Below are 10680 nucleotides of genomic sequence, written 5' to 3' on the forward strand. Positions count from 1 at the left end.
TAAGTTCTAAACTGTACAAAAAGTTTAAACCATCCAAAACTATACATATCTAACTTTCTAAACATATCAACAATTATTAATAGATTATCTAAAATTACCGACAACAGTTCCTATAGCAGTTGTAGCAAATTCACTTGCTTCTATCACATGGACGAGGATGCCCAATGTATGCGTTAAGGCACTTAAACCCGCAACAATACTGGAGCAACTAACCCTGTTACATTTCTTGTCTACCTGACAAAGGAAACTTCACGTGAATACAAAAACCAATGACTCAGGGACAAAATATTTTTTGAGGTATTAAGAAATGATTAAGAAATTTTAAAACATCAATAAAACATTTCTAAAATTAATAAAATAATTCAATGGCCCCATAAAAGCAATTTCATAATGAAAAATTAGTAAAAATTCAAGATCTCAATAATCTCAACAATCTCAACATATATGCAAATAAAATCCACATAAATCAAAACCTTTTTTTTCATACTTCTAATGAAGTTGCCTCTTTTGTTGCAATGTTTCTAGAGGGAAATGAGTATATGAGGTTTAGGTTTGTATAGGTCTTATCCATTATCATTATAAGTTCCAAAATAAAGAGTCCAAGTCAAATTAGAGTTTATATTATTTACAAGTTTAAAAAGAAACTTTCAATCCATTATAGAAGAAATTTAGGTAAGTTTTAGTAGCTTTAGGCACTTTTTGGAACAATGTGATGTAATTCTACCAGAGTACTTACTAGCAAATACATTAGATAAGGAACTATAGGAACTATAGCAAATACATGAGATTATTATTTGTAGTTTATCTATATATCAGTTGGAAAGAAAAATATCAACAAATATGCCACAAGAGAAGCAAACATGTTTTATTTTTTTATTTTTTTTTAACAAAAAAACATGTTATGTTGAATGAATGTGTAATGAATAAGAACAATAATAACAATAATTAAAGAAACGAAGATAAGAAGAAATGTTCTAGATTATTTTCTAAGTACCATAGTTCATAAAATGTGGAATGCCCAAGACATGCATAGGCATCAAGTAAATCCAGCTTAGACAGACATCAAGTAAATCCAGCTTAGACAGACATCAATGACATGGTGAGATTAAAGCTTACAGGTATTAGCTGTTGTGGAAATTGAAGACCATCAGTGCCTATGAATGCCCCTCCATTAATCCTCTCATCTTGTAATGCTTTCCCTGCAACCATAAGATACCAAAGCTAATGATATTCTAACAAGGCAACCTAGATAAAACTGGGAAAATAAATCCTAAAAACATTACATATTTATAATATAAATGAATATTTTTTGGCGAGAATTCTATACCCCAAAAAAAAAAAAATGTGAAACCACCACAAAACAGTTTTTACCATATGCTAAGACTATCCATAGAAAAGCAACATCATGATGATTTACCCAATTTATCTAGGGGTGCAACAACTGTCCCTTTCAGTAGCAGTGACAACAAAGTAATAAAGTAAACTTTAGTCAGAACACAACAATATTGAACTACTCTCAAAACCAAATCATTTAAAGATAAATGATTCCTAGCTGTGAATGGTGAAACTGTGAAATTTCCCCCAAGAAGAGCATTGGCCCCAATTTGCAAGCTGAGAGAATGTGACCAATGTGTGCCCATCATCGCTAAGGTCAATACCTAAGAATGAGCCATGTGTACTAAATGATGAATACACCAACAGTTGCCATTCCAACATATAGCCCAATCACCTGCACATAATCCATTTGTTAATTATACAGATTATTATACTTCAATCTCATGGAAATCAGTTTTTGCAATGTGAAATCAGTTTTTCCAAAATTTTTACCAGATAGCGAAATAAAGTCCAAGGATTGATGAGCATGTCATCACTTCGGCAAGGGGGTTTCTTCATGATGTCTCTTTCTGGTGGATTGAATCCAAGGGCTGTCGCAAGAGGTCCATCTGTGACAAGGTTGATCCACAAGGGTTGGACAGGGATTAGGCCTTCCGGGACCCCTAATGCCGCTATTAAAAATATTGAGGCAACCTCACCTACATTTGAGGAGATCATGTACCTACAATAGGGTGAAAACCATTCACAACATGAGCCCAATTGAAAGTTCATTTTTGCTACAAGCAGGATTATGAATTACCCTTTTCTTGATGTGTAAAAAGCTGCAAATGTTTATAAATGATTCAAGACATAGTTTTATGGTTGAGATGGATTAATGCTATCATTGTAGATTTTCCCTTAGGAAACATTTTTTATCAACTATTTTAATGCAGTGATTGATTTTAGGATTGGTTTCTCCTATATAAACCAAGTATTGTAACGGTGAAAACAGTTTTTTGGTGATTAAAATTTTGTGTTTCTTTTTCTTTTAACTTTTGGGTATTCAGTATGAATCAACCAACTGTTGATTTCGTTAATCCTCGCATTCATACAGAATCAACAGATTTTAAACAAAAAAATAATTTCGCTTTTGGTATTCATTCTTGAATCAACCTATTCAAAATCTTGCTCTACTTTTCTCTTTATATGCTTTGATCATTTACTGCTTAGAGGGGAAGATGGGAAAGCACCTGATGAAAGCCTTCATGTTGTTGTAGATAGACCTCCTTTCACTTATTGCAGCGACTATCGTACTGAAATTATCATCAGCCAGCACCATATCTGAAGCTTCCTTAGCAACCTGGAAAGAGAAGAGAAATTAGTTTCAAGTTTCAAACAATGCTAACCTAAAGAAAATAAAGAAAAAACACACCTCCGTCCCAGCAATTCCTATAGCTATTCCAATAGAATTGGCTTTGTTTGGCTGGGCTTATAAGTCCATTTTTCTATAAAAATTTCATAAAGAAAACTTTAGGTCGTTGGCGTGCTTATTCCCTTCCAAATGCCAATTTTAAATAGTTCAAAAATTCAATAGAAAAGTCACTAAAAAAAGAAAAAAGAAAAAAAAAATTAGGAGTATGCCAAACAAATCAGTTACTTACCAATTGGTCAGTTGATATCAATGGTGGAACTTCCTCCTCCTTAGGCTCAGGCACAGGCTCAGGCTCCTGTTGTGTATCTACCAGTGTTTCTTTATCTTCAGCTTCTTCAACTTCTTGTTGTTCACTTTCTTTAGGGGCAACTTGCACAGGTTCTTCACTTGTCTCCTCATACTCCTATATTGTTGTTAACAACCGAATCAACACAAACATTCCAAAAATAAACAATGTCAATACCCATCTCATTCATTTTTTTTCATGTGTCCCCCGATGTGTCATGTCATGATTTTTTAAAAATCATTGTGTTAGCATATCCATGTTCTGTCGTGTCTATGTCTCGTGTCCATGTCCATACTTCATAGATTTATATACATTGCAATTAAAAATATATAATAAAAAATTCATATTCTTGTTGTCCATATCCTAATTTTTTTTTTTTTTTTTTAAAGACAGTGCCATGTGTCCGTGTGTGTATATGTAACTGTATTTGTGCTTCCTAGGTAATCTTGATGTAAGTGAATCAAGGCTACCATGAAATGGATCCAGTTTAGAAAATAAAATCATTTTTAAGACCTTGAAAATAAAAACATTTTTTAATATTTACAATCTCATCAAGAATTAATCCAGGTCCCTTGTGGTTCAACACAAAGGTCAGTCCAAAAAAGCAACTTTTTGAATGACTTTGTTAAAATGACTCACTGAGAGAGGAAGTTTGCATCAATAAAATTAGGTAATACTTCTTATGAGACTTGACCCAATCAGAGTTTGACCTAAATTCTTATAATCCATTGTATTCATATATTTAGCTAGGTTTCTACATATAAGCAGTATACTTTGGCAACTATTAACATATTACACAGTGAGGGCTCAAGAGCACAACATGATGAAGATATAATAATTCTACCTTAATCATACTCAATCTCTCTCTAAAATATGAAAGTAATAGTAGTTGTGGTGAAACCTAAACAGAAAAAAAAAAGTTTCCTCAACAAAAAAATAAAGAAGAAAAAGGGCATTTAGTGACATTATAATAAACATTTAAATGACTGAAGTTGTGCTATCATGGTAGTAAGACATCTCAACAATTTAAAGTTTTACTTCAGCTATAAATTCTGCACAATACTCAATCTACCTAACTCTATTTTGGACAACTAGATTTCAGAATATATTGAGTGAAAGTGTATGAATTTCCAGAAATTTAACGACGAATAGTAATTAATAAAAAGTATATGGAATTTTGACGATTCACTTTTCCTTTGGTTGAATATTTCCAATGAAATTCAAGTAAAGTAGGCCAGATGATTAATACTATGAATTAGGTCCTGGCCTCAAGTCCACTTATGACCTAGCAAAAGAGATATTAGAATGACAAAATATATTTATGACAATTTTGACAATTTAGAGGGGGTGTTCACAATAAGCCAAGAGGAAAACACTAAAAAATTGAAAAAATAAAATAAAAAGAAAATCACCAACCATGTGGCAAATTTTGGGTGCATTTACCCATGGAAATGACATGATACAATGCCATGAATCTGATAAGGGAAAAAACAGAGCATGAGCATGAGCCATGATTGCTTAAATAGAGCAACAAAAGCACTACATTTCAAGGTATACCTCCCAAACATGACAGGAATAGTATCAAAGGTGAGCCTTCCTCCAGATTGTCTTGTAACTTCATTCCACACATTATCAAACTCTTTTATTCTAATGCTATCCAGAGGCCAGAAGTAGTGAACCTGCAGATTAATGAAATTTTAACTACATAAAAGAGATTTAAACACAGAGTTGCATGGTATAGCTATTAATTTTCATTTGTTTCATTCTGTTTTGTCAATAAGCTAAGAAACAAAATCTTGGTGGCCACTGGCCATATAAAAAATCAACAAAGCTAACATATAATGCAAGGTGGATATACAAGAGACCAACACATTTTAAAATAATGAAGACCTTGACAAAGCTAACATATAAAAGTCATGTTGACTAATTTTTGGTCACATAAATCAATGAATTATATAAAAAAAAATATAAAATATAAAAAAATCAAACAAAATATTTTGAAGGATCATAGAAATCTAAGTTTGGCTTAGGCAGTTAGGAAACCAATCACATATCAATAAAGAATCACTATGAGGATTGATAAAAATTATAGCAGCTCAGCAACTAACATTAGTAAGATAAAAAAAAAGCCCCATTTGCTAGAGCTAAAATGGTCCCAACTTTCCTAACAAATTGATTTCCTTTGCTCTTGAACGCCTTTGTTTGCACATAAGCACTTACACTTTCTCCTTTTCCAGATCAACTCTCTTTTGTCTCAGGAGCACACTGTTGAATTTGCATTGGTGGCTGACAAGGGGGCCGGTCAGCCACTGCTGATGGTCGGTCGGCTACTGGTGGTGGCTGTCGACCACCACTGGCTTGGACTTTCTTGCTGCAATAGAGAGCAAACAGAGCAAAACAGTGTACTTTTTGAAGGTTTGTTTGTACTGTTACCCTCCTTATCATCAAACAATTTCAAAGGAGTGATACTCTTGGCTCTCAAACCATCAACGAAGCAATTTCATTGCATAATGGCCAAAGAACCAAGTTTGTACAAGTTTAATGAATGCAAAACAAGACTCAAATGACCATTACCCTGTCATGCATGATCAAGGGCAATGGAGACCTAGGAAAATGGCATAGTTCATCACTTTTGAGTATGAAATGTTCCATTTTCCTTGTGTTCAAACTAACGTCCGCTTTGAACACATGCAATGCAACACAAAGAATGCTTATCTTGCCTCTTTTGCTTGCCGATTTTATTTACACATTTTAATTACCAAATCATTCTTTAATCAATTCGTCTATTGGTGAGTGTCTTCTAGGATGAAAGAAGTGTCAACCAAGGGATAGTTTAAGACATGAGAGAAGCTTCATGCCGTTGGTAATAAACCCTCGAAGGAGGATTAAACCATTAAGCACGAGCCTCCATCTCAAGCTTAAACAACCCTAAGGTTAAAACAACCCTCAAAGAAAATGAAAAAGTGAAGAAATGAAGGAAATTGCAGAGAATATAAGTGCTAAAATTTGGTGAGAAAAAGCACTAAAACATGAAATCTACTCAAACCAATGATGGTTAAAGCCTTAAAGCACCAAGCTAGTGAAAGGACTTACACTACAACTATACAAAACAAGACTCAAAAGGCACCAAGCAGCCAAAACAGTGATAAAATAGTTCAAAACAGAGTGTAAAACATGCTGGACTTGAGCCACAAAAAACTAAAACATTAAGCTAATACATGGGGCTAACTAGGCATGCAAACAAGACACAAGGAGGGGAGGCTAACCCCTCCAATTTTGGACTTCATAATGAGTTTTTTGCCACTGAAAAACCTCTAAAATTTAGTGGTTAAAAGGTCCAAAAAGTTGGTTTCAAAGTGATGAATAAAGGCACAAAAACTTTACAAACTAAGAAGCAAGAAGGGTGAACCACCCCTTAATTGAAAATGGCCTCAAACCAGCACTTTTAAGCCAAAAAAACATAGTTTTTTTACAGTTCAAAATCAGCCTCAAAACAATTAAAAAGGATGGCAAAGCAAATGTACAAAACAAGTATAAAGAAAGAGTGTTATACCTCTTGAAGCCAAGTCACAATTTGGCCAATAAACCAAGCCAAGACCACCTTCTAGAGCCCAAAGAGGGTCTCAAGCAACCTCAGCCCAAAGACTAGCAACTTCTATCAAGGTTGTATTGGCAAAAGTGTAGGAATTGTGAGCAAATGTATATAAAATTACAAGAGAGAGAGAGAGAGAGAATTTGGTTCCAAATTTTCTAACCCTAAAAAATGGGGGAGGAACTGTTAAAAATACATGTATTATTGATTGATTGATTACAAGATGATAAATTACAATTCCTATACAATCTATATATAGAAGAAAATGTGGTAGTAGGTGTAGTGGAGGTGATAGTGGGTTAGGTGAAGTGGAGTGTGTGGTGAAGTGGAGGTAGGTGAAGTGGAGTGTGTAGTGGAGTAGGTGAAGGTAAAGATGGGAAATTCTAACAGCCCCCCGCAAACTCAAGGAGGAGAGAAACTAACCAACTTGAGTTTGGAGAGAGTAACAAAACAAGAAAATACATAAAAATAAAAAAGGATAGGAGACACTGTATGGTCGTGTCAGACCGTTGGTGAAGACACTGTATGGGGTGTCATAATGTTGTAGAGGACACTGTATGGTGGTGTCAGACCGATGTAGAAGACAGTTTATGGGGTCATGTCGGACCGTTGTAGAAGACAGTTTATGGGGTCATGTCGGACCGTTGTAGAAGACAGTTTATGGGGTCATGTCGGACCGTTGTACCCTTGTAGAAGCTAACCGGAATCAATGTCGGGACAGTTTACAGAGTCTTGTCGGACCCATAAAGGAGCTAACCGGAATCAATGTCGGGACAGTTTACAGAGTCTTGTCGGACCCATAAGTCTTGTCGGACCCATAAAGGAGCTAACCGGAATCAATGTCGGGACAGGTTACAGAGTCTTGTCGGACCCTTAAAAAGTTGCACCCTCAAAAGGTGTGCCCAATTTTGTCAAAAGGCGTGCCATCAAAAGGCGTGCCCAATCCATAAAAAGGCGTGCCATCAAAAGGCGTGCCCAATTCATCAAAAGGTGTGCCGGACATGATGGCGAGGCACGTGGGCGCCTTGGCTTGCGTGCCCGTTTGTCGGCTGGTGGCAAGAGGCGCGCGATGCGCGTGGCTGCCTCGGCTATAAGACAGAGGCTGAGGCTGAGGCAGAGAAAAGCTGCGAAAAACCTCTGAAAAAACAAAAAACTCTTCTTCGTTTTGCTGAGAGAGATAGTCCGTAACACTCTGTTGTCTGAGAGAGATTTCTGAGAGAGATACTCTGTAATACTCTGTGGCCCAGAAAATGGCTTCATCTTCCCGGAGTCTGCTCACTCTCTTTCCCGACCTCAATGAGTCAACAAGAGAGACAACTGGTGCGGTGGCACTGGAAACTCAACCAAGCGCCCCGGAGTTTGCTCCGTTGAACTTTCCGATGCGGTCGGTGGAGCAAAGAATGGCAGTGCAGTCGGATGTGGAGGCCAATCAGTATACTCTGAAGGCATGTGTGGAAAGCATGACGGCGGTCACAAACTTGTCGAACCGGCTGCAGAGTAGGACAAATGAGGTGCAGCATTTAAACTCCCAGCTGGCTCTGCTCCAACGCATGTATAAGGATGCGCGAGCAGAGATAAGCGTGCTAAGGGCAGAAAACAAAGAGCTGAAGCGGAAGGCCACCGTGATGTTCCGATTTGGAGGGCCGCCATATGCTGCAGTGGAAGAGTTTTGGGGAGTGAACGTGCCCAGTGGAGTGGGAAACACGGAGGCAACACCGTCAAGGACTGGCCAAGACGGAGGCAAGAAGAAGAGACCTGCAGCAGAGTAATGAAGAAGGGAAAAGAAAAATCCCACTGTGGGTGTGGTTGTGTTTTTTATTTTTTTTATTTTTTTTTTTTTATTTTTTTTTATTATTATTTTTTTTTTTGGTGTAAAATGGTGATCGGGGTGAGGCCCGATATGAATAAAATGAATTTGGTGTGCAGTTCGTTTTCTTCGATGTTGTTGTTGTTTTTTTTGTTGTGTGTTGTTGTTGTTGTTGTTGTTGTTTTTTTTTTTTTTTTTTTTTTTTTTTTTTTTTTTTTTTTTGGTTTTGTGGCAAAGAAAGAAGAATGAAAAAAAAGGGTGTGTGGTCCACGGTTGGAAAAAAACCTGTAATGGTTTTGTTTTTTTTTTTTTTTTTTTTTTGGTGAAAAAGGGAACACAAAAAAAATAAGATAAATAAATAAAAAATTCTATTGTGTGGTGAGGGAATCGGGGAGGGAGGTGCAAAAGGTGATGAAAAGAAATAAAGAAAGAAAGAGTGTGATGATGGATATGTGTAGAGATGTAAGAAAGGAAGGAAAAGAAAGAAATAAAGAAATAAAGAAAGAAAGAAAAGAAGATATGTGAAAGCAAAAAAAGAAAGGTGGTTTTGTGGAAGAATAAAAGAAAATAAAATAATTGTAAAAAAAATAGATAAAAATATTTGTGAATAGAAAAAGAAAGATAGAAAAAAGAAAAGAAAATAAAATAAAATTAAAGGAGGGATAGGGGAAAGAGAGGAGAATAAAAATATAGATAGATATATAGTAAAAGAAAAAAAAAAAAAAAGGTGTGAAAGAACGGGGGTGGAAGCCCATTGTGTTGGTGTGATGGTTGTGGATTCTAAGTGGGGGCATAAAAAATAAGAAAAGGAATGAGTGGAGAGAGTTGGAACGTGTAAAGAAAAGAGGGGTGGTGTGGGGAATAGTCCCTTTTGAGGCACACCAAGCCCGAGCCCCTTTGTTTTTTTTTTTTTTTTTTTTTTTTTGTCGGAAACCACTCGAGTATTTCCACCATCCACATCCATCTTTTCCTCCAAGTTCCTTTCCCTGTATGCAATATATTCTCCAGCAGTGGAGATGTGTAGAGCAACATGTATTGGGGTCCAAAACCAGTTTTGATGATTCGGGCGTCCACCAAATTTCGAACACTGAGGAGTTGGTGCTGCGACTTTGGGCATCCTCTTATAGTAGCAGCGGCAGTTAGAAGAAAATGGTGATGGTTCGTGGTTCTTTTCCTGACGCTCGTGCGAGAAAGAGAGAGAGAGCCCGAGAGCAGATGCCCGAAATCAGAGGGAGAGAAGATGCTATTGAATATGCTAAGAAACATAATGTACCTGTCCCAGTGACCAAGAAATCTATCTACAGCAGAGACAGGAACTTATGGCACCTCAGTCACGAGGGAGACATCCTGGAAGACCCAGCAAATGAGCCGCAGAAAGATATGTACATGATGTCCGTTGACCCAGAAGATGCACCTAACCAACCTGAATACGTAGAAATTGGGATAGTTTCAGGACTTCCCATTTCAGTGAACGGGAAGGAGCTCTCCCCTGCATCTCTTCATCTCCGAACCAGTTCATGCCAGAGAGAGAGAGACCAGGTGCAGAGAGAGAGAGAGAGAGATATCAAGCATCTCTTGTGTATATGAGATGGTCTGTGTGGAGGATGGGTCTGGAAAAGCTTGGTCTTCGTTGGCAGCCATTGTAAAGGCAGAGAAGAGCTTAATTATGGAAGAAGGTATGTGTAGAAAAACAAGCAGACTAGGTTGAGGTCCGGCGGGCGGCCAAGGTGAGGCTGCCGCCCGCCGGTGAAGCAGAATGATCAGGTTCTTAACCTTGCTCTGATACCATGTTAAAAATACATGTATTATTGATTGATTGATTACAAGATGATAAATTACAATTCCTATACAATCTATATATAGAAGAAAATGTGGTAGTAGGTGTAGTGGAGGTGATAGTGGGTTAGGTGAAGTGGAGTGTGTGGTGAAGTGGAGGTAGGTGAAGTGGAGTGTGTAGTGGAGTAGGTGAAGGTAAAGATGGGAAATTCTAACAGGAACCCCCTTATATATAGAAAAACAAGCCTTGAGCTTAGAAACATCCTACCATACACGTGTAGGGAGATGCAGCTCAGTGTGCTAACAGTTGGCACAACTGTCAACAAATATCTGGAAAAAGATACTGGTGGCCGACTAGCCACACCAATGGCCGACAACCATGAGCCATGGCCGACAGCCTATGGTGGTGGCCGACAAGTCACCACAAGTTCCAGGCTTGAAACAACAAGGTTTTGGTCCAAAACAAAATACAA

The 10680-nt window shown here is 37.2% G+C and overlaps 2 protein-coding genes across 3 annotated transcripts; both read right to left on the reverse strand.

The window, feature by feature from the left end:
- Nucleotides 1-1414: 1414 nt before the first annotated feature.
- Nucleotides 1415-2791, reverse strand: LOC114283277 (calcium-transporting ATPase 1, endoplasmic reticulum-type; the record flags this gene model as incomplete). The annotated part of the gene is given in 5 exon segments (XM_082895564.1): nt 1415-1681; nt 1683-1729; nt 1828-2056; nt 2565-2674; nt 2747-2791. Coding segments are annotated over 5 exon segments (564 nt in total), but the record flags the coding sequence as incomplete, so codon positions are not given.
- On the reverse strand, nt 2747-4728 carry LOC145802955 (uncharacterized). 2 transcript variants are annotated; one of them, XM_082895912.1, is made up of 3 exons: nt 4590-4696; nt 4449-4507; nt 2747-3149 (listed from the first exon to the last, which is right to left on the reverse strand). In XM_082895912.1, the coding sequence occupies exons 1-3, from the start codon at nt 4660-4662 to the stop codon at nt 2964-2966; spliced, it is 318 nt and encodes a 105-aa protein (XP_082752038.1). In that variant the 5' UTR covers nt 4663-4696; the 3' UTR covers nt 2747-2963. The 2 variants fall into 2 exon arrangements, 1 of the variants encoding a protein (XP_082752038.1); XR_014344828.1 differs by lacking the exon at nt 4449-4507 and having other exon boundaries at nt 2979-3149; nt 4590-4728.
- Nucleotides 4729-10680: the final 5952 nt, after the last annotated feature.

This window comes from Camellia sinensis, chromosome 11, assembly GCF_055761805.1.
Source record: "Camellia sinensis isolate YWXY chromosome 11, ASM5576180v1, whole genome shotgun sequence".
Lineage (NCBI taxonomy): Eukaryota > Viridiplantae > Streptophyta > Magnoliopsida > Ericales > Theaceae > Camellia > Camellia sinensis.

Coding starts and splice junctions, on each gene's coding strand:
- LOC145802955 (XM_082895912.1), bottom strand. CDS start 4,662: ATGTGTGGAATGAAGTTACAAGACAATCTGGAGGAAGGCTCACCTTTG. Junction 4,508..4,589: donor ATTCCTGTCATGTTTGGGAG/GTATACCTTGAA, acceptor TTCCCTTATCAG/ATTCATGGCATTGTATCATG. Junction 3,150..4,448: donor CACCCAAAATTTGCCACATG/GTTGGTGATTTT, acceptor ACAACAATATAG/GAGTATGAGGAGACAAGTGA.